Source organism: Sciurus carolinensis, chromosome 10 (assembly GCF_902686445.1).
Source record: "Sciurus carolinensis chromosome 10, mSciCar1.2, whole genome shotgun sequence".
In the NCBI taxonomy this organism is placed as follows: domain Eukaryota; kingdom Metazoa; phylum Chordata; class Mammalia; order Rodentia; family Sciuridae; genus Sciurus; species Sciurus carolinensis.
In genome coordinates this window covers 121,328,455-121,352,289 of record NC_062222.1, presented here as the reverse complement: position 1 = coordinate 121,352,289, position 23,835 = coordinate 121,328,455, and the positions used below count along the sequence as shown (strand labels likewise).

General features: G+C 42.6%; 1 protein-coding gene across 6 annotated transcripts in view; it reads left to right on the top strand.

The window, feature by feature from the left end:
* The first annotated feature begins 16,337 nt into the window (after positions 1-16,337).
* Zcchc4 (zinc finger CCHC-type containing 4) overlaps positions 16,338-23,835 on the top strand; it is a 58,985-nt gene continuing 51,487 nt past the window's right edge. For all 6 annotated transcript variants that reach the window (XR_007110451.1, XR_007110452.1, XM_047565806.1 and 3 more), the window contains exons 1-3: positions 16,338-16,478; positions 17,213-17,331; positions 18,669-18,751. Coding sequence is in view for 4 of the 6 variants with exons in the window: in XM_047565806.1 (XP_047421762.1) it covers positions 16,352-16,478; positions 17,213-17,331; positions 18,669-18,751 (329 nt within the window). In the remaining 2 variants the exon portion in view is untranslated. The remainder of the gene's footprint in view (positions 16,479-17,212; positions 17,332-18,668; positions 18,752-23,835) is intronic.

Genomic DNA, 23,835 nt, shown 5'->3' with positions numbered 1-23,835 from the left:
AACAGTGATTTCGTGCTCTTTGATCATGTTACATCTTAAACCTGGTACAGATGCAGGGGAGAGGTGGCTTTGTAGGTTGACAGTCAACCTGCTTTCCCTGAGTTGCTTGGGTAACTTTACAGACTTGTGGCAGAGAGTCTTAGTGCTTTTCTACCTTTCCAAGCCTCTTCTGCAGTTCGGGGCCTTGTGACTGATTTCAGGAGATGTAGAGACGTGATATGTGTGACTTCCAGGCTTGGCAGTAAAACTACTGCCATAACTGACCACTCTCATCCTGTTTGATTTTAAGCAGAGACTTTACCAGATGGGAAGTAGCCTGGGCATAGGAGTCAGTGCTGGAGAAGTCTTACCAGGATAGCCTCCTGACTGCATTGGACTGTGACATGAGCATGGGCGTAGGAGTCAGTGCTGGAGAAGTCTTACCAGGATAGCCTCCTGACTGCATTGGACTGTGACATGAGCAGGAACAATTCACTTTAAAATCAAAACCACATTGCTTTAAAGTAAAAAAAATCAAAAACCAATTTTACACAAAGTATAGTAGTACCAGTGGTCCCTAAATCTCCATAGAGCAATTAGGATAACAGAAAATACAGTGTGACACCATCCCACCAAAAGTAAGTGACCGTGATCTCTCTAAATCCTGGACTTTGGGTAGTTTGGGTTAAAACCATCAAGAGCCTCAAGATCACATGGGAACACTAATGGAGGAGCAAGCTGAGAGAAGAAAAGTAGAGCTCGTGATGGTGCTAAGAGCCCAGGGGCCCAGAATTTGCTACCATCTACTCAGCTTCAAGAGGAGGATACCTGATAGGGGCAGGAACCTCAACTGGTAGACACAAAACGACAATCAAAATGGGGAAAAGGCTTCCTGACATTCAATGGACAACTAATAAAAAGGAGCCTCAGAAAAGCATGAGGGGTGGTAGGGCGATCTGGTCCTGAGCATTCTCAGAAATCACCAGTGAGAGGACATAAGTCTGCGCTAAGAGACACTGCTGGAAACAACACACCAAGGGAACGGCCTTGCAATGAAGGAGGGGTGGTTCAGGTGCTGCCAAATGGAACAGAACCCTGTTAGGAGAGGGCGCCAAATGCAAGAGAATTCACAAAGTACAAAGAGGCAGGAGAACAAAACCTTTGTAATTACCGACAGCCCTAGAACCATGAAGCTAGGAAGCTGTCCAGGCCTACCCTTACCTCCTGCACAGGACACTTGGACAAATAATAGGAAAACCCATCTCAATTAAACACGACTACATCTTACAATATGCCCTGAAGAGAAAAGTAGGATAAGTATCTGTTTAACATACCCATAGAAAATGAAGACATCCCACAACCATATGAATGAAGCTGAGGAAAACAGTAATCAAATACTTCAGTTTATCCCCCAGTTGAGGTCTTTCTTTGTTGCTGAGGCTGGTCTCAAACTCAGGAGCTCAAAAGGTTTTCCTACCACAACCTCCCAAGTAGCTGGGAGAACAGGCACATGCCATCACCCCTGGTGATTTTAACATATGCTAAAGGAATTTTAAGAAATGATAGAAGCCAAAAAAGAGCAAAATAACATCAAAATCAGCTCTAAATGAGATGGGCAAGCAACAGAAGGAAATAATAATGAGAGTTAACAGAGCTCAGAGGAAATATCAAGTTTTGAAAACATGTTTTAGAAATCAAGTAGAAGGAACACAAGAGCAAACAGGCAACATCACCAGACATTGAAAACATCACACTGAGGGTTGAAAAATCTAAAACTTTTCTGTATTTTATATTACTGCTATAATAAATTATACACACTTGGTGGCTAAAAACAACACAAATTTATTATCTGGTAGTTCCACAACTTCAAAAGTCTTGACACATCTTTCAGTGGGCTAAAATCAAGGTGTCCACGGGACTTTTTCTTCTTCGAGGCAGTAGGGGAGAATCCATTGCTTTCCCTTTAGGCTCCCATTCCTAAGATCTGTTCCTCTCCTACCTTCCGTTCCCACATGCTTTGAAAGGACCCTGGTGTTTACACTGGACCCACCCAGATAATCTAGGATAATTACCCCACCTTTTTTTTAGTTGTGCTGAGAATTGAACCCAGGGCCTTGTGCATGCTAAGTACATGCTCTACCACTGAGCTATACCCATCAGCTCCTTCTCTTTTTAAAAATCTGTTGACATGCAACCTTAATTTTAACTGTAACTTTTTTCATATTTTTATTGGTACATTATAATCAGACATAATGGTGGGATTTATTGTTACACAATCATACATGCACATAATGTAACAATATAATTTGGCCAGTATCATTCCCCAGTATACCCCCTTCCCCTCCCCTCCTCTATTCCAGCTATAACCTTCATCCCTGGATGTGAACATCTTCAGAGGCCATTATCCTGCCTTCTCACTTTCCCCATAAGGTCAGTAATGTGAGGAAGATTATTGCTCTCACTTCTTACTCTGTGCTGAAGAGCCTAGCCAGTGTAGAAAGGTAAGAAAAAGAGGTACAAGGTATAAGGGTCAGAAAGGAAGAACTAACATTTATTATTTATGGGTGATATAATTATGCATGTAAAAAACTTAAGAATATCAAAGACAACTATTAGGATTAAAAAGTAATTTTGCAAGATTTATATACAAGCAATATTAGAATAAAAGAAAATATAAAAAGTATTTACATAAAGCAACAAGATCTTTCCTCCAAACTGTAGAAGCATTGGAAAAAAACAGATTTGAACAAATGGAGAGCTATGGTATACCATGCTTATGTATTGATAATATCAACATGTCAGTTCTCAAATTTATAGATTTACCATAAAAATCCTATCTCAAATTTTTGTCAAAAGCTCATTCGAACTTTTTCACTAAGATGGCACTGAAAGCTAAGAAGGAAGTTCCTGCCCCTCCCAAAACTGAAGCCAAAGCAAAATCTTTGGGGCTGGGGAGATAGCTCAGCTGGTAGAGTGCTTGCCTTGCAAGCACAAGGCCCTGAGTTCGATCCCCAGTACCGCAAAAAAAAAAAAAAAAAAAAAAAAAAAAAAAATCTATGAAGGATAAGAACGTGGTGTTGAAGCGTGTCCACAGCTATAAAAAGATCTGCACATCACCTGCCTTCCAGCAACCCAAATACCAACTACTGGAGGCAGCCCAAATACCTGGGAAGAGCACCCCCAGGAGAAACAAGCCTGACCACTATGCCATCATCCAGTTCCCTCTGAACACTGAGTCAGCCGTGAAGAAGACTGAAGACAGCAACACACTTGTGTTCATAGTGAAAGTCAAGGTCAACAAGCACCAGATGAAACAAGCTTAAAGAAGCTCTATGAGGGCTGGGGTTGTGGTTCAGTGGTAAGAGCACTTGCCTAGCATGTGTGAGGCACTAAGTTTGATTCTCAGCACCGCATATAAATAAAAAACAAAGATTCATCAACAATTTTAAGAAAAAATTTTTTAAAAAAAGAAACTCTATGACATTGATATTATCAAGGTTAACACCCTGATCAGGCCTGATGGAGAGAAAAAGGTATACATTTGACTGGCTCCTGATTATGATGCTTTAGACATTGCCAACAGAATCAGAATTACCTAAACAGAGTCCAACTGTTTAATTCTAAATATATCCTTTTTTTTTTTCCAACATTAAAAAAAAAAGCTAATTCTAAAGTGCATATGGAACTGCTTCCTGGCTACCATGAGGTAAGCAACTATCTTCCACCATGCCCTTCTACCATGTTCTGCCTCACCTCAGGCCCAAAGTAATAGGATTAACTGACCATGGATTGAGCCTCTGAAACTGCAGATCCCATCATTATGTATAATTATAATGCACAAATAAAAATAATGTTCTTTTTTCCTCCTCTAATTGGTTCATATGTCTTTGTCACAGCACCAAAAACCTAACTAACCCAGAAATTGATACTGAGAAGTGGGATCATTGCTATGACTAACCTGCCATGTGGCTCAAAGTTGTTGGAACTGGTTTGTAGGAAGAGTTTGGAAAAGTTGGGAGATGCAGGATTAGAATGTTATAATCAAAGCTTACTGGGAGATTCTGGTGGGAGCTCAGAAGACCAGAATGCAGATAGGAATGCAGACTGTAAAGACTGTGCTCAAGCAGTTTCAGAGGCACAGGAGGACATTTTTGGGAATTGCACTAAAGTTGTTATATTTGTTTTATATTCTGGCAAAGAACTTATCTACATTTTGTCCATGTCCTGAGACTTTGTGTGAGGCCAAATTTAAAATGATTGACTAATCTGTCAAGGGAAATTTCAAGGCAACACAGCATTCAGGTTTTGGCATGAGCGGCAGCTTTTAGCCTGGTATACGTTGTGACTAGGGAGCAAAAAGCAGAGAAGAAAGATTTGAAAAAATTAGTTTGACCATAGAAGAAGCATACCTAATATTAGGGCCAAGGAAGTCATGATTACTGAAGAGATTGCTGCCACTAAAAAGAAGTACTTTGTATAAAGACAGTAGGAAAGATGCCTTGAGGCCATCTCGGGAATCAGCAGGTTCAAGGATATAGAAGTGAAAACTAATGAGACCTTGGGGTACCCTGTTCACAGAAGGGTTCCTAGAAAGTTGTTTCCCCAGGATTTGTTTCATGATGCTCAGCCACCCAGGCATGCAGAGGCCACTGCAGCCATGGTGCAAGGGGGCCTGGCTACTGCTCAAGCAGATGGCAGACCTTGGTGTCATCCATATGGTGCTGGTTATTCAGGAATGCAGGACGCTGGAATTAAGGGGTCACGAAGACTTCCACAAAGGTTTTTTAAAGACCTTGGAGGCCAGGGAAATTATAACAGGGATGGAATCACTGCGATCATCCCTTTGAGAGGGTGATGTGTGAGGGTGTGAGAAGGATGCCAAAGCTACAGTGTAGACCTCTGAGATTAAGAGATACCAGTAACATGGAACCTCTGCCAAGGAAAGCTGCTGGCTACAGTTCAGCCTAAGAGAGGCCAGGTGGGCTGCAACCTGAAAGGTCACAGGGATAGGGGTGGTTCTGCCCTTTGGGGATCACATCCTGCTGCCATGTGCCTAAGATGCCATACATGAGGCTACAGGACTCATTTGCCCTGCTGAACTGGTCCCATCCCTTCTATCCATGCCCCTATTTTTTAAATAGGAATGTTTGCTCTGTGCCATTACATATTGGATGTACATAACTTGCTTTTGATCTTCATAGGGGCTCACTGCCTTGAGTCTCAAAGGAAATTGGACCTAGTCTTTTGGGTAATGTTGAAACTGTTAAAGAATATGGGGACATTTAGAAATGGGACAAATGCATTTTTCTTTGTGAGATGGATGTGAGCTTTTGCGGGCAAGGGGCGCAGTTGTTTTAGATATGAGTTATCCCCCAAAAGTTCCTGTGTTAATGCTGGAAGTGAGATATTATGAGAGCTGTAGCCTGGTAAGTGGATTAATCCATTTGATGGATTAGTAATTTGAATGAATTACGGGGTGGTAACTGTAGGCAGGTGGGGTGTGGCTGGAGGAAGTGGTTCACTGGAGTCATGCCTTGGGGATTATGTATTTTGTTTCCGACTCTTCCTGCTCTCTTTCTGCTTCCTGGCAGCCATGAAGTAAGTAGTCTTCCTCCATCATACCCTTCCACTACAATGTTCTGCCTCACTCAGGCCTAGAGCAGTGGAGTCAGCTAACCATGGACTGAACCTCTAAAACCATGAGTCCAAATGCATTTTGCTCCTCTAAAGAAAATTGCATACATAAATGTTGGGGCCAAAACAACTGGACAGGAACAAAGTTGGAGGACTTGTTCAGATACCCAATCTCAAGATATAAAGCTGCAGTCCCCAGACAGTGTCATACTGGTACAAAAATAAACGTACAAACTGGGTGTAGTGACACATGCTTGTAATCCCAGTGATTTGGGAGACTGAGGCAGGAGGGTCACAATTTCAAGATCGCCCTTAGCAATTTAGCAAGATTCTCTCTCAAAAAATGAAAAAAGGAATAAAAAAAAAAAAGATAAACATACAGATCAGTAGTCTTAATTCTCCACAGAGAGTGCAGGAATAAACCCTACATATATGGTAAACTGATTTTCAACAAATGATGCCAAAATAGCTAGAAAAAGTGTTCGCATTGCGTGCACACGCAGGTGAAACTTCACCTTCACCTCAGACGTAGAGTTTACAAGAGTTTGTAAGAGCTAAAAGTTCTAGAAGAACAAAAAATCTTGCTGGGGGCAAAGGCTCATACCTGTAATCCCAGCCATTTGGGAGGCTAAAACAGGAGGATCACAAGTTCCAGGCCAGCTCCAGCAATTCACGAAGACCCGGAACAATTTAATGAGACTGTCTCAAAATAAAAGGGTCGGGGATGTGACTCAGTGGTTAAGCAACCCAGGTTCAATCCCAGTGCCAAGAACCCCAATTGGTCCTGGGTCAAATTTGCCCGTCTCTCCAGAAACTCCTCCTACACTTCTCTGAGATCTCTTCCCTGTGACAACCTTACTCTCTGAGAAACTAAGAGAAGTTTCAAAATCTGTTCAGAATCCTGACACCTGGGTCTGCCCATGAAATGCTAACCTGGTGGTCAGTGCCCTTTGCTTCTGTGAGCTTGTGGGGTTTTCTTTTTTAATCTGAAAATTGAAAGCACACTTTCAAAAAGAAGCAACTAATCTCTGTAAGCAAAGATGATTTTTTCTTTGATTCCAGGAACCCTATCTGTTCCTGAAGCTCTGGTTACACAAGGCCCCTGGCAGTCAAGGCTTCTGAAACTATTGAGACCTGCAGAAGCACCAGGAAACCAGGCAGCCTCCCCTGCCCAAGGGTGAGAGCCGTGTAAACATCCAGGGCCATGAAGGCCTGAGAGAACTGGTCTAACCACATGCTTGTGCCTGTACCACCAGGGTGAACAACAATGCCTTTTATCTCACTGTGGTTTGGGGGAACATTCCAGAAAACTATTCTACCTTCAAATATTTGTTTTAAATTGCAGCAATTAAAGGTAATCAGGAACTGCATTTAAATCAAAGCACTGGTTTAAGCCAGCATGGCAACTATCCCAACTTAACTTCTAAGCAATTTAACATCCAGTTAAGGCTCAGCTCGTTCCCTACACCCTCTGAAAGGAGGTGGAAATGCATAATGCCCTATATTTCTAGCTAAAGCTCTGTTCCAGTGGGGCATGGTAGCATAGGCCTGTAATGCCAGCTACTTGGGAAAATGAGGTGAGAGGATTACAAGTTCAAGACCAGCACGGAAAACTTAGCACGACCCTGTCTCAAAATTAAAAGAATAATTTAAATAAAAGACTGGTAAAACAGACTGAATTTGGGCCCCTACTGCTTCCTTGAACTGGAAACACACTCCTCCTGTGGACGGAAGGAAGCTGGAGAATTGGAACCCCTGACCCTGACGCGCCAAGAAGATGGCAGCTGAGATAGCCCACCCCGCCTGTCCACAGCAGGCTGACTAAGTCTTCATGTGCATATTTCCTGTCTTTTGTCACTTCCCCGCCTCATTCTGTCCAACCCAGTGCTGCAAACACCCCAAGCATACTGTTTACCAATCCCAAAGAAAGAACTTGGAAGACATGATGGAGAGGTTTTGGACATTTTATAAAGCACTCCTTGATGGGCAGCGGGCCAGCATACAGCCCAGGACCACATGGTGCCTAGAAGCAGGGGGAGCCATGGGATGGGTCACGTGTCTACTGCACAAGTGGGTTTCTTCAGATGTTTTATGAGAACATACTTTACAACCAAGCTCACTCTGTTTAGATCCTCCCCTAAAGATTGGAGATAAGGGAAGTGACCCCCTCTTCATTTCCTTCCTTATCACGTTCTTTAGCCTTCTTATCTCACTGCAAGCTTTCCTAGGCACTGATTAGTGTTTAACTCAACATCTCCTCTAAAAGTGCTGCTAATTTTCAGGGATTTTGGAAATATGGGACCTTTGAAGCATTTAGTTTTTTCCATCTTCCTTCAAAGCTGGCTTTGAATAAAACCTATTGAAACCATATTTAGAGATGAAACCAAATTCTCCACCTCTGCTGCTACAATCACCGGGTTCTTGTCTCATGAACTCACAGAATGAAATCCACAGATAATGGAAAATGAGTGCAAAAGAGTAAGATTTATTCAGGTGAGAAGAAACAGCTTCACTACATGAGAGGGGTCCTGAAACTGGTCAGAAACATCAAATGTTACCCAGCTGGAGCCTTCTGGGAAACTGAGGCAGTGCAAAGAACCCCCTTCAAACCCTGATTCTTGTGGTCAAGTCAGAAATATTGCAGACATGTTGCTCAGAGTAACAGGCATGAGTTTATTGGAAGGGATGGGAAAGGGGAAAGGGGGACGCTCTCAAGTGAGAGAGTAGGTCCTCTTAGAGGGAAGAGGGTTGGGAGTCCCAGGGAAGATTCCAGAGTCTCACTCAAGTTCACCTTCTGATTTTGACCAACAGCTCCAGGAGCTGCATGGACCACCTCCAAGACAGGATGGTGTGGTGCTCATACAGTAGGAGTTTTTATGGACATTGAGTCACCCTGTTTTTGTCTCAATAACTGCCTCCTCAGTTTCTTACCCTTTGAATAGCTCCTATCAAGTTTCCTGAGGGTCTTGATGTTTTGGCCATCAGGGTTGTTATGGTTTAGATATGAGATGTCCCCCAAAAGTTCATGTGAGAGGCAATGCAAGGAAGTTTAGAGGTGAAATGATTAGGTTTTGAGAGCCTTAACCTAATCAGTGCATTAATCCACCTGAATGGATCAGCCGGGTGGTGACTGTAGGCAGGTAGCCCGTGGCTGGAGGAGGCGGGTCTCTGGGAACATGCCTTTGGGGTTGATATTTTTTCCTGGTGAGAGAGTCCTCTCTGCTTCCTGACTGTTCCCTCCAGCTGCTTTCCTCTGCCACAGCCTTCCACCATAACATCCTGCCTCATCTTGGGCCTGAGGAATGACGTCGGCCAGCTATGGACTGAGACCTCTAAAACTTAGTGCCAAATAAACTTTTCCTCCTCTAAAATTGTTCTTGTCAGGTTTTTTGTTTACAACCACCAAAAAAGCTGAATAAAACAAGGGTGACTGGGTGTTGTGATACAGTTTTGGTGAAAGGCGAGGGTCCTGGAGACTTGCTATGGGGATGATGACAACCTGGCCCAGGAATGGCCGTTTTTATTAATTAAGGCTGAGGGAAGTTTTCACAACTTCCAGGTGCTTATCTGTCATATAAGCATCTGTGGTTTCCAGTGGCCCTTCATTGTCCCTTCGTTGCTCACCCATCTGTGGCTCAGTAGCTACCTATTCCTATTTTCTTAATACTGGGGACTGATTTGGAGCAAATGCTTGTATGATTATGTCAAAATGAACCCAATAATATATAATTATAATGCACTAATAAAAAAAAAAAAACAACTATTGTCCTTCCAACTTAACACCAGATATTTCTGGAGTAACCAACCTTGGAGTTGGCTCTTCCTTCCTGTGAAGGATCTTGGGAGTGTGGCTCAGTGGCAGAGCACCCTTAGGTTCAACTCCCAGTACTGAAGGAAAATAATGCAGTTCTTGAATGGGATGACTTTCCCTTACTATTGATACCGCCGTTTACCGGTGACGAGTTCTGCTTCTTCTAATGTTGAAGATTAAGCACTAGAGAAGCACGCCAAGGCAAGCATATTAAGCAGGTTTATTTAAAGGGAATAATACAGACTTCTCCCGGCAGGGAGAAGGGGGCCATGGCTGATGTTCTAAAGTCCCAAGAAGTGAGCACACCCTGCATCTTTTATAGGTTAAAGTCTCTTTTGTTCTCCAGTTCTCTCCCCCCTTATCTCTCTCTCCTTCCTGCCTACATGACTAGGCCCGGTTTTGCATAAGTGAGAAGCCAAGGGCAGGGGGAGGGCCAAGGTGATTCAGGCGGGTAAGGGCCAGGGGGCATTAATTAGCAGCTCCTTGTTTGCAGTCCTTGATAAAGGCAGGTAAATTTGGTAATCAATGGGCTCCGGAGATCTTTGATATTCCATTCTTCCAGGGGCAGTCTCCAACTTCCAAAGGGAGATGGCTTCATGGCTTCATTTCCTCGAATTGACCCGATTTCCTATTTCTACACTAACTACCTGTCCTTAATTCTGGCTTCACTATGTCTTAAAGGCAAATATTAATATCCTTATTTTAAATTTCAAAATTCTACAGCTCAGGATGAGTTGTCATTGTCAAGGCAGAAATTTGGTACTATTACCCAACTGCTCTGATACCTCTGATACGCTGGGTCTAATACCTCCCCTCCCCTGGTGAAGAGACAGGCCCATATTGCTTGCAATTCCAGAAATATTCAGAGCCAAACTGGTAGGAAAACAGGTTTTATTCAAAGCCAGCTTTGAAGGAAGAGAGAAGAAACTTAATTGTTTTAAAAGTTTCACCTTCAAAATCCCTGCCCCTGAGAACTTTTACAGAAGAGGCAGGGATGCACATGCGCAGATCTAGTTAGCCTCTGGAGAGGCCCAGAGCCTCTCCCAGCTCTTTAGGGCCTGCCAGGGTTGGGGGTTGTAACCCCACGATCTCCATCCTCAGCAGGCGGAATGTTCCCCCTTCAGAAGGAGTGGGCCAACTTCAGTGCTTCCTAATCTCCAGAGGAATGCTCTTGAACTTGGAAGGAAGAGCAAACAGACCGCAGTGGAGGTGCTCCCTCCCTAGAGCGGGCAGGTTATCGCAGCTCACTGTGTACTGCGGGTCTAGTGCTGCGCATGTACCTGTGCGTGTGCCTTTGCTGCCCTACTGAACAGGGCTGCCATGGGTCTGTTCCTTCCTCTGCCACGTGCTGTTAAACTGTTTTCCAGGCCGCACTGGACAGGGTCTGTTTTCTCTGCCGAATCTGCTCTGCACCCTCCCCTCTGCTTTGTGGGAGAGGCTGACCTTGATGGACAAGAGCAGCCTAGCTTCTCACTTCTGGTTGCTTCCTGCCAACAGGAGGCCCTAACAGAGAAAGCTCTGAGGGCCTGAGTGAGGTTGGAGTGTTTATCCCGCACCCCCAATTTCTGCAGCTGACTTGGGGAGTGAGGACATTTTCATGGTACTACCCTTTTCAGTTCTGAGCATGGGATGTCTTTCCATTCCTTTTTTTTTCCCTCTATAATTTCTCTTGTCCCTCCTGGCTTCTGCCCCCTGGGCTTGTCATGGTTGACTGAGGTCCTCTACTGAAGGCCACTGTTCCTACAGGCAGGTCTTGTACAGCTGCCCTTTCCATGTAATTATTCTCTTTGGTTTCCAGAAACTTCTGTTCCCTTGGCCCTGAGGACCTGGGGTGGAGGTGGCACCTGCTGTTAATGGCCCATCATCGTGCAGGGTCCTTGGGTGGCTCACCTGAACGTAACCCACAAGCTGGGCAAATGGTCCCTCTGTAAGGGGACAAACAGATGAGGACGCTGGGAGCAGAGGGTAAGAGGATAATTGTATAAAATGAGCCCACTGTGCTGACTCCCCACATGCTTTCTTTGCAAACAGCAATCTGCCTTCAGCCCCAGCTGGCCTGAGGGGACAGGAAATGTCACAATCCTCAACAAACTGAGACAGGGGGTGCAGGTCTGCAGTCAGTGTAGATAATGACCGATGCGTGTGGAGAGGATGAGAGCTGGTGATCTCTGGGTTGCTCATGGCTGGCACACTTCCCAGCCCAAGCAATCACCTGCTGTGCTGCTCCTTCCTGCCCTTGGGCTCCTGGGGACTCTGGGGTCTATAAAAGGGAAAGACACACCCACTCCCAGTTCTCTGGAGAAGTCTACCTCTACCTCTGTCCCTCTCTTAAATGAAACTTGCTTTGGGTGCTTGACTTGGTGTTCCTCAGATTCTAATCTTCAACACTGACAGAACTAGGACCTGTTCCTGATCTCCAAGACTGGCACCACCTCAGTACCTGCCTCGAGTGTGTCATCTGTCTCCTGCCAGGATCCTGAAGGTCACACTTTATCTCATTTAATGCTTACGCAGCCTGGAAGAGATATGTATCATTACCTCTGTAGTAAACCCGAGAAGGACTCAGAGGTGTTATGCCACCAGCCTGGAGTTACATAATTTCTATACAAGACAGCAGGATTCAATGGGAGGTGTCATTATTGAAGTCCTAGGCCTGGGGCCTGATGCTGGGGTATCAGATCCTGTCATCCGCTACCCCCAGAAGTGGTTCATTTAACAGAGAGGAGCAGTGGTGACACAGGAAAGGAGTCTCTTTTTGGTTTGGCCAAACAGGGAGACAACCAGTACGGAAGACTGGCTTCCTGGCTGGGACCACAGCTCCAGGCTATCTAGGGGAGGACAAAAGCAGGCACCCAGAGGAGCGCGTGTGGGTAGCAAAGTGGCCCCTTCAGCCTGGCCCCGCAGGGACACACGGAGCAGACCTGAGTGCATCTAAGCAGAAGCCCCGCCTGGCTGACCAGGCCTGAAGCAGCTCTGCCTGCTGCCAACCTGGTCAACGTGCAGCCACATGGGAGGATGCTCCTTGCTTTGATTTGGAATGACTTAATGACTTGCTCAGTAGAAACCACTGCTGGACACAGTCATGGGGTGGGGGGAGCTACGGGTGCAGGTGATACAGGAGGGTGGTCCTGGGGATTCAGATACCAACACCAACCTTGGTTGTTTTTTTTTTTTTTTTTGTCATGTGGCTTTCCCACCATGGTAAGCAAAAAAAAAAAAAAAATTTTTTTTTCTGGACAAAACACTGTGTATTTCCCCCTTGATGTATTTAATGGTTGTATCCATGGAGTATTCAGATGCATTAAAACTGTACATAAATACCTTGTGTAAATTAAAGTTAGATTTGAGTCTCAAGTAATTATAAACAGGTTACTCATCCAGACTCTAAAAATGTGTGTGACACATTGTGTGGAACTGTCCTAACCATTATTGGTCATTCAGCACCCAGCCCCCCTCCAGACACAGGAAGGGTCCCTCAATCATTGCGATAGCTTGAAATGCCTCCTTGCATTTCCAAAATGCCCCCTAGGAGGTGGCATGCCCTTCGTAGAATCATTAGATGAGATGGCTCAGGGGTCCTTTTCAGCTCATATATTCTCAGATTTTAAAAAATTTGATTATAGTTGTTATTTAACCAGTAATATCTATTATGTGCCAGTAGTGCTGATATAAGAAAAATACACAGCTATGGTTTTCAAAGGGCTCAGAGTATAGGGGGTGCACAAGTCAGCAATTAGGCGATTCTGATGTATAGTGGCAACAGCACTGTGGGCGTAGTCAGGTGTCATGGCAGCAAGGAGGAGGGGGAGCAAGAGGAGGAGGAGGAATGGGAGGAGGAAGAGAAGGAGAAGGAGGAGGAGGAGAGCTGGAGAAAAGGAGGACAAGAACAACTCAGAGGAGGGAAAGTTTCTCACTGGCTTCTGTTGCAGAGGTTTAGCTCACAGCAGGCTGAGTTCATTGCTCTAGGCCTGAGATGAGGCAGAGCGTCATGGCGGAAGGGTGAGGTAGAGAGCGCATTCCACTGAAGGCAGCCAGGAAGCAGAGAGAGAGAAGCGGGAGGGACTGCAGGGAAGACTAACCTTTCCAGGGCACACCCCCAGTGACCCACCTCCTCCAGCTGCACCCCAGTGACCCACCTCCTCCAGCTGCACCCCACCGGCCTACAGATCCCAACCAGTTCATCCATACAAACTAGGATGAACTGATGAGGCCACAGATCTCACACTCCGATCCTTTCACCTCTGAACAATCTTGCATGGACACAGGAGCATTGGGGGACACCTCGTATACCAGCCATAACACACAAGATGTAGTTGGGCAGCGCTGCAGAGCTGAAGCCCTCCGACGAATTATGGATGCCACTGAACCGAGAAAACCTCTAGGTATTACGGGTCTCTCTCTCTCTCTCTCTCTCTCAACTGTCTCAGGGACTTGTCCAAACCCAAGCCAGTCCCTATTGGAACCTCTCATACTGCATGGGATAAAATTCCTTTGGTTGGCTTCCCAAAGGAAAACTGTGGTTCTGGGTCATGGTATGAGAAGACGGAGAAGATGGTCAAACACCAACTACAAAATGCTCCTCTGGCTTCAATCGTTTTCTCTGAGGAAGATTTGAAAGTTAGCAGTTTTCAAAACACACCTATCTATTCTCTTCATAAAGTCAAGGGGTGAGACTTGCTGACGTCCATAGGAAGTTCCCCAATGGTCCTGAGCCTCTGCTGGAGGAGTGGCTGGATCAAGTGCTGTGTGACCAGACATGTGGTCAGTGTTCACCTGGAGCTCAGACATCACGGGCTGATTTTCAGTTGTGCCTCTAGTTTCCTACTGGAACCCTGCTGAGTCTCTAGTGTGTCTCTGCTCCGGAATTTTCCAGTATGAACTAAAACCACTTTTAGGCAGTGAAAGGGAACACATAACTAACTGCTCATCTTCATGGCCCAATTAACCAGTAGTCAACCTTGACTATTTACCACAGATAGTCATGCACTCCAAAGGACCTCTGCATGGCAGGAGTCCCCAAAACCTCTGTCCCCTAGTAATGTCATAGCTTTCTCAGTTTGTGTAAATACACTCTGTGATGTTTGCATAATAAAGTTACTGAGAGACACTTTTTTTAAAACACAGCCTCAGCATTAAACAACATGACTCTGTATCTAAATATTATGTGAGGGTTTTTTTCTCCTCAAAGTTTTCCCTCAGAAAAGAGATAATTGTCTTATTTTTGAAACCTTCACTATCTCATTAGGAAATACTCTGTCATTTACCTTATCTGGATCAAACTATTTTTAAGTGTGTGTGTGTGTTTGTGCATGTGCCATGCTGGGGAGGGAACCCAAGTCCTCTCCCGTGCTAGGCAAGCGCTCTAACACTCCTAGCCCCAGGCCTGTTGTGCTTTTTGTTTGGTAAGATTACCACACTGGTTTCAACTGCCTACAGAGGCCTTGTCACAGAATCAGCATTATTTAAACAAGAAAATGACAATTAGAACTTCAGTAACTATTTTGCATGGTAGGATTTCATGAATTCAATGGAAAATTTGGTAAACAAGACTTTTGCAGATCACAAGTCTGTATACATAAGAAAATTTCAAATAAATGTTAATGTGAGTGGATAGTTAAGTCTTGAGATAAAATTTCCCAGAGTAGAATCATGCATGGTACCAGAAAGTCTCCTATCTCTCAGACATAGAAGTGCTGGAAATTTGTGCTGATAACTCAGAAAGAGCTTACATCACAGACAGATCCTACTGGTGCAGGTGCAGAGTGTGAGTGACAAAGAGAAATAGTTCTAAGTTAATATGTCATAGTAATGGGTCATGCTAAATTTGTACATGTATCATCAATTCTTTAAATAATGCAGAGACGTTTGACTATTTCATCTATAGCCACATGTGCACAAATGTGGGTATGTCTTGATTACTGCAGCTGTAAGTCTTGAAATTGGGTAGATCGATTCCTCCCACTTTATTCTTTTGCAAATTTATTGTAGCTATTCTCTTGTCTTGCCACATAAATTTCAGCATAAAATTGCTTGTATTTGGCTAGAATTTTGAGACACATCACACCAAACCTGCATGCACTAAGCCTGGGAAGAATGAGATACTTATTGAGTTTTCCAAATAAAGAGCACATATCTATGTCTCTACATTTATTTAGATCATCCTTGATTTCTTCACCAGCATTTTCTGCTCATGAATTCTGTATTTGTTATGTTAAATTTATACAAACTTCCTTTGTTTGAGCAATCGTAAATGATATTCTAGTTTTAGTGTCCATGGGATCACTGCTAGTGTATAGAACTACAATTGATGTTTGTATGTTTATCTCATATCCTGCAACCTTGCCAAACTCACTCTGGAAGCTGTAAAAATTGTACATTCGTTGGCATTTTCTGTGTAGACCATGGCATGTATCATTGGCACATACGGATAATTTCTTTCTGATGTGCCAATGTCAGTGTGTATGCAGTTATAATGGACATCTATAAACATTGTCCAAGACTGAGGAGATGACACCGTCACTCGTACAAACGGAAGCCTCCATCAAGGGCAGCTGCTGCAGCTGTTTCAGCTTTTAGTTACTTCCGCTATTTGTCAGCTGCCGTCGGTGGGGATGCTGCCTTTTTGGTCTACAATCTGAGCAAATCTTAAGATTCATCTCCCCTCCTGGCTATATTCTTATGAAAGAAGGTGCTGAAGATCAGTCAGATGGAGGTGAGCTCTTGTCACAGGTCCACAAAGACCCTGTGACTGGGGACCGCTTAGGGGCAGCCCAGGGAGGGCGGGACAGAATGTGGGGGCGTGGCCTCCGCGCGCCGGCCCGACTCCTCCCAGACGCGCGGGGGCGCTGTGCGTGGCTGCGGGTTGCGGCGGCGCTCCTTCTCCGCCTCCTTGGTTCGGACCGAGGCTTTCGGGACGGCGGCGGGAAGATGGCGGCCCCCAGGAGCCGGCCCGCCGCCGTGGAGGCAGAGGCGGACGCCGGGCGCCAGGGGGGCTCCGGAGTGGAGTTGGCGCTCCCCTCCGACACTGCCGCTGCTGCCCCGCTCTGCCCTCACGGTGGGTCGGCGTCCGGGCTCAGCCCCGCTGCCGGGCGCCGGGGTCGTGGGTCGGCTTGGAAGCGCTGTGGGCTTTTAGGACTGCTCTCTGCCTTGTGTGAAGCCCAGAAAACGCCCCTTCTTCAGGACCTTGTGTTTGTCAACTTACTTGAGAAGCTCTCCGAAGTCCCCGCTGCTGTGGTTTCGGCTCCGGGGCTCTTACGTCTTTGTTGGCGGCGAAGGGGCAGAGGGTGGGCACGAGGGATGCGCGGTGTTGAATAGTCCCGTGGACAAGTACTTGGTGATTTCATTGGCGATTTACTGTCTTGAGAAGAAAGTAGGGAAAAGGATAGAATGAATTCTTGCGTGGAAAACAGTTTTCCTCTCACAGAGAGGGTGTGTCCAACCATAAAAGCTCAGGTTCTCACTAAAGATAACCGCTCTGGAGATGGCAAGTTCTCAGTCCTTTGGGATCTAGTTATTTTATTCTTAGGACCCAAGTTTGTAACATTCACAACATAGGCCGCAACTATACAGACAATAGCATTTTCTTTCTTGGAGAGACCACTTTTAAAAAAGTTATTTCTACTAAGTCGGTGCCTGAATGTTGTGACTGAAGAAGTTTATTAAAGAGAACAGTGGATTTAGTTATGATAAATTGTGCGTGAAACCTAAACAAGTTTTTATTTAAGGCAATAAAAACTAAGAACTTTGTAGCGACTATCCTTTGACTTGCTTTTTCGTATTCTGAATTAGGACCCACTCTTCTGTTTGTAAAGGTGAACCGAGGGAAGGAAGAAACACGAAGGTTTTATGCCTGCTCAGCCTGTAGAGATAGAAAAGACTGTAATTTTTTTCAGTGGGAAGATGAAAAGGTATGACAACTTTGAATATATACTTTTTATTTTTAGTGAATGTCAGTTTTATTGAGAATGTCTAAACCAATGAAAACACATTGTGAACTTTTTATGAGTTGAAACCCCCTCCCCCCACTGGGGTATTGAACCAGGGCCTCGTGTGCTAGCAAGCATTGGACCACTAAGCTGTAGCCACCGATCATTTTATTTATTTTGAGGATTGGTCTCACTAAGTTGCCTAGACTGACCCCAAACTTGTGATCCTTCTGCCTCATCCCCTCTAGAACCCTCCTAGATGCATCACTGCATCTCAAGATTCTCGAGGTGTTAGTATTGGGTTACCAATCTCTAAGTCTTAGTTTGGGCTTCTGTAACAAGAATACTATAGACTGTGTGCTTAAACAACATATTTACTTCTCAGGAAGTCCAAGATGAAGGCCTTGGTAGATCCAGTGTCTGGGGAGGGTGCACTTCCTGGTTTGCAGATTACTGTCTTCTCATTGTGCCCCCATAGCACAGAGAGAGAGAGAGAGAGAGACAGAGAGAGAGAGAGAGAGAGAGAGAGAGAGAATATATGAATGAATATCACAGCATGAGAGAGAGAGAGAGAGAATATATGAAGGAATATCACAGCATGTGCATGCTAGAGTGAGCATCCTGTCTTTAAAAGGGTACTGCTTCCATCCATGAAGGTTCAGCTCTCATGACCAAATTACTTCCCCAAACCCCTGCTCTAGATGTATGTTGAATATCCAAGTTAGGGAGTCTCAATCAGTACCTGGCTGAGGGCAAGGCTTCAAAATACGAATTTTTTTGAGGGGGACACAAACATTCAAGTCCCAGCATTCCATTTGCAAATACTGTATAGATTTCTCCCAAAAGTCATTATCATTCCTGGAAGTAGGAAAACTTTTTTTTTTTTTTTTTTAATTTTGACCTTTGCATTGAACATCTTTTGTATAGCTACCAAATGACTGAAGAAAGCACTTAGAGAAGAAGTTAAGAGCTTGGTGTCCTTTTGGACGAAGTTCCTATTAAAGTTTCTGAAAGATCTGACTAGAGAATTTTCAACCATTTTAGATTTATTGGAAGATGCTCTCTTTACCACTTTTCTGTAGACCTGTTAAGATCCCCATGTGAGAGTTAATCTCTCAGTGCTTTAATATGTTGAGTGTTGCTTCAGACTGCCATAGAACCTTCCCAGTTTTCTGTGATTTGTTTTCCCTCAAATGAATGCTGTTTATAACATTCAGCTGCCAAAATTTCTTGCTCCTTGATTAAGAATGTGACATCAGTTTTTCTACATTGGTAGCAAGTTTGATAATTTGTTCAGTGGGTTTTATACTCTCTTTTAGTTGTCAGAAGCTAGACTTGCTGCGCGAGAAGCCTATAACCAAAGATGTCGGCCTCCTCTATCCCGAACACAGTGTGTGGAAAGGTACTGACTGATACAACGGCGTTGTTTTTCTTTATTATTTTAGCTGTTAATGTTTGTCTTTTTTTTCTTCTTTCTTTAAATTTACTTTTCTTGCTTTTACTGTGGTAAAATGTATATATAACACAAATCTTGCCATTTCAATCATTTTAAGTGTACAGTTTAGTGACTTTAATCATATTCTCAGTGTTGTGCAACCATTACCACTATATATTTCCCATCCGTTTTCATCATTTCAAACAGAAACTTTTTCACATTAAGCAGAATCCGTTCTACCTCCCTTCAAACCGGTCTGCTTCTTGTTGCTATGAATTTGGCTGTTCTAGGTACCTCATGTAAGTGAATCATACCATGTTTGGCCTCTTGGCTTACTTCACGTAGCATAATGTTTTCAAGGCACATCCATGTTGTAGCATATGATAGACCTTCTTTTTATGGCTGAACACTATATGTATATACCACATTTTTTAATCCATTCATCTGTGGACAGACACTGGGGTTGTTTCTACCTTTTGATTACTGTGAATAAGCTACAGTGATAATTGGCGTACAAATGTCTGTTTGCAACTCTTTTCGATTATTTTGATAGATAGCTAGGGCATTGCTTGGTTGTATGGTAAGTCTGTGTAGTTTTATGAAAATCTGGCAAACATTTCCATAGTAGCTACAACATTTTCATGTTCCAATAGCAATAGACGGGTGTTTCTTCACATCCTTGCCATTTCCATAGTAGCTACAACATTTTCATGTTCCAATAGCAATAGACGGGTGTTTCTTCACATCCTTGCCAATGCTTAAAGTTTTTTTTGATGATAGCCATCCTACCATCCTAGTAGTTGTAAGGTTGTATGTTATGGTTTTAAGTTTTTTCTTTTTTTTTTTTGGTGGTACTGCAGGTTGACCTGGGGACACTGTACTACTGAGCTATACTCCCAGCCCCTTTTGATTTTTATTTTGAGACAAAGCATTGCTTAGTTGCCTGCACTGGCCTCGAAATTGCAATTGTTTTGCTTCAGTCTCTCAAAAGCTGGGATTATGGAAGTCTTTGATTTTTATTTCCCTAATTACTAATGCTCCTGATCATCTTTTTGTATGTGCACTGGTTATTTTTATATCTTTTGTAGAAACATCTGTTCAAGTCCTCTGTCCATTTAAAAAAAAGTTTTTTTTAAGATGTTGATAGACCTTTATTTTATTCATTTATTTATAAGTGCTGCTGAGAATTGAACCCAGTGCCTCACACATGCTAGGCAAGTGCTCTACAACTGAATTGTCTAACTTTTTATTGTTGAGTCACAGAAATTCTTTATGTTTTAGATGTTATAACCTTTTCAGATATGTGATTTGCAAATATTTCTGCCCATTTTGAAGGTTGTCTTTTGATACATAAGAAATTTTAATAATTTTGACAAAGTTCAATTTATTAATTTTTTCTTTTGTTGCTTACACTTTTGATATACTATGAATCTATCATTAAGGACTAGGGATGTAGCTCAGTGGTACAGTGCTCACTCAACAAGGGCCAGGCCCTGCGTTCAGTCCCCAGTACTGCAAAACAAACAAAAAACCAACAAGTACCCACCTCCTGCCACCAATAAAAAAGCCATTGCCAAATCCAATGCCATGAAGATTTACTGTAATGTTCCTTTCTTAAAATATTAAACCAAAATAATTTTTTAAAGTTAAAAACATGTTTTTAAGAATATGCATTGTTAAAATGTTTCATTGGGTGGATTAGAGTTGAGTCATGGATTTAGTTCCTTAGCATATCTGTGAGAACAATTCACTGCTCTCCTGCGTCATAGGCATGGTACTCTGTGCTGAAATAAGCTCCTTAAGAAACCCTTGGTCTGAGCCAGGTGTGGTGACATATATCTGTAATCCAAGTGACTTGGAGGCTGAGACAGGAGGATCACAAATTTGAGGCCAGCCTGGGCAGCTTAGCAAGACCCTGTCTCAAAATAAAATAAAAAGGACCTAGAGATATAGGCCAGAGGTAGAGTACTCCTGGGTTCAGTCCCCAGTACTGCAAAATAATAATAATTTTTAATAATAATAGGATCTGGGTCACTAATGACAAAAAGTTTTTCACTTTTATGACAATTCTTCCTGCTATCTAGTCTGGTTGTGTTCAGGATTGTGAAGCCTCATTCTGGCTAAGTACAAAGGAGTACTGAGTCTACTTGAAATATCTTTCCTGAGCTTCTTGTTTTTTTTTTTTTTTGTTGTTGTTGTTGTTGTTTAGTGGTGTTGTATTTGATTTTGGTACTGAAGATTGAACCCAGGGGCATTTTACCTCTGAGCTACATCCCCATTTCATTTTTAAAAAATTTTTAAAATTTTGAGACAGGGTCTCACTAAGTTGCTTAGGGCCTTGGTCAGTTGCCGAGACTGGACTCGAACTTGTGATCCTACTGCTTCAGCCTCCAGACTCCCTGGCACTACAGGCATGTGTCACCATGCCAGGCTTGAGAGTCTTAGATTTTAAAGCCCTCTTCAGGATGAAGCTTTTCTTAAGATAATGTGGTTGCTTCTTAACTCTTGTACTTAATCAGAGATGTCTACGTACTGACTATATGGGAATTCAGTCAACAACAAAAATGTTGAAAAGCAAATCAATGTAAATTGAGCACTACTGTGAGGTTGGCACTGTGCTAGATGTTTCACATGAGTTGATATTTAATTCTGCCGAGACAGTTTACTTAGATGAGAAAATTGAGGCATGCAGAAATTAAATAACTTGAAGTTCATACTGCAAGAATGACTGAGCTGTGACTCTCTGACTCTAAAGCACCGTTTTTAAACATAAAAGTAGATAGTGATAAGTACATGTTGTGTAATGATTTCATGTCAGGAGATCCAGAGAGATAAGAGGTAAGGAGTGGTGTAGTATAATACCATGATGAGGTTTTCATGGGAGAAAGGAGAATATTGAAGATGTAGCAGTAGGAAGAACATTGTGTGTGCCCTTTGAACTCATCACTTTGACTGTTTTGTAGTAATTCCTGCTGGTGTTTTTTTCCTGTGCCAAGTTACTTTTTTTTACAAGGTTGTAGTCATAATGTAAATGTGGGCTTGTACTCTGCCCTTATCACCTCCTTTTATCTGATAAGCATGTTTTTCATGTTATTACATAAGGATATTGGTGATTCTATCAAATTCTCTAAGAAAATCTAGGTGTTCTTATTTCCCTGTATAATAAAATTTTAGTCTAGAGCTAAACTGCTGTTTTTATCTTTGTCCTGTCTTTTGATAATAAAGAATATATATATTTATTTATTTATTTTTTTCAGAGCTGGGAATCAAACTCAGGGTCTCTACATGGTAGGCAAGTGGTCTACCACTGAGCCATGTCCCCAGCCATAATAATAAAGAACTTTTGAAATGCATATATCATATTAATTAAAACATAAATCACTGGCAAAATTATGAAGTTTTAAAGGACTTCCAAAAGATTATTTCTCGGGGACCATAATTCAATCTATCTAGTGCTGATCCTTGAGAGACTTGTCTTAGTAAAATTGTTTTCAACATCTTAAACCATTTGTGACTGGATTTTGTTGTGAGAAGCCTCCATCTATCCATTCATCCAATCATCTGTTCATTCATCCGGTATTGTTGAAGTCTCAATAAAGAATTTAAATTGCTAGTAATGGGTTGAGATATATACAAAGATTATACAGAATGAAGAAGACTGTTAAGCTTCAGTAGTATTCATAGAAAAGACTACATGCTCTGGAAAGCGAGATGCATTAGTATTAACTTGTGCATGAGTTGATCAATACAGTTTAAGGACATGGTACTCAAACAGGTTTTGGAAAATGAGTAGAAGTTGAAGGTTTTTGAAATGTGCTGTCATTGATTTCCCTGCCTCACTTTCTAAGTGATGATCCTGTGCTTTCTTACATGCTTTATGTGGGTACAAGTTTGAAATCAATCATTCTGAAATTTTTGGTGCTTTAAGATAAATTCTACTGAAATTGTGACTTTTTAAAGTCAAAGCTTTAATAAATTACCAATTCTATTAAGAGTGTCTTCAGTTTGAGACTGGCAGTTCCTTTTTGTATCGATGGACTTGAGAATAATGTATTCCTACTTGAGATTGTAATTGTTTTCTAATGTGGATAATTTAATTTCATACCACTCATTTTTAAATTTAGCTTATTCAAGAGCTACTGTATTTGAAAGTGCTAAACTGCATTTAAACTTTAAATGTATTACATAACACAAACTTCATCTTTTATTGGGCAGTAACAGGAGCTTTTCATTGACTATTTTTGAAATTTTTAGAAAGTCGTGATGGTAACTGGCAAGGTAAGTTGACTTTCGTTACCCAGTTTTTCATCATGGAATTCGTAGTGCTGCACAGGTTTCTAGTTTGCAGAATAGGAGTTGATATTTATTTTTTTCATCTCAACTCCTTGAACCCTGTTTTTTTTTTTTTTTTTTTTTTTTTTTTTGGCAGCACTGGGAATGGAACCCATGGCCTGGCACATGCTGGGCAAGTACTCTGCCACTGAGCTATTTATATCCCCAACCCTTTTTAAATATTTCGAGACAGGGTCTTGCTCAGTTGCTGAGGCTGGCCTACAACTTGAAATCCTGCCTCAGCCTCTGGAATCACTGGGATTACAGGTGTGTCCACCACACCCAACTCCGTACTTTATGTTCGATAGGAGTTCAATTGACAGACGTAAATTTTGTGCCCGAGATTTGCTTTTCCTTTTCTTTTTTTTTTTTTTTTTTTTTTTTTAGCTGCCCGTTATGCTCTGCAGTGTGTTCATATTCTGTTATGTAGTACGTTTGCACCCTTATTGTGACCTATGAAGTCTTAGGGGAGATAAATTTGAATGCTAAAATCTGTGTTAATTTATGTGCATCCAGATAATTTTGTTTAGTTGATATTTCATTTGGTTATTTTTTTTTCAGAGCTCATTTAACTTAGATTTTCAAGGTTTGCTATTAGAGAAATGCCATAAACTTAATTTGTGTACTCCAGGAAAGGCAAATGGAACATCAAATGGAGATCAATAAAAATGACATTTCAAAATGCTAGCCTGCAATTTGTGAATCACGCTGAGCCATTC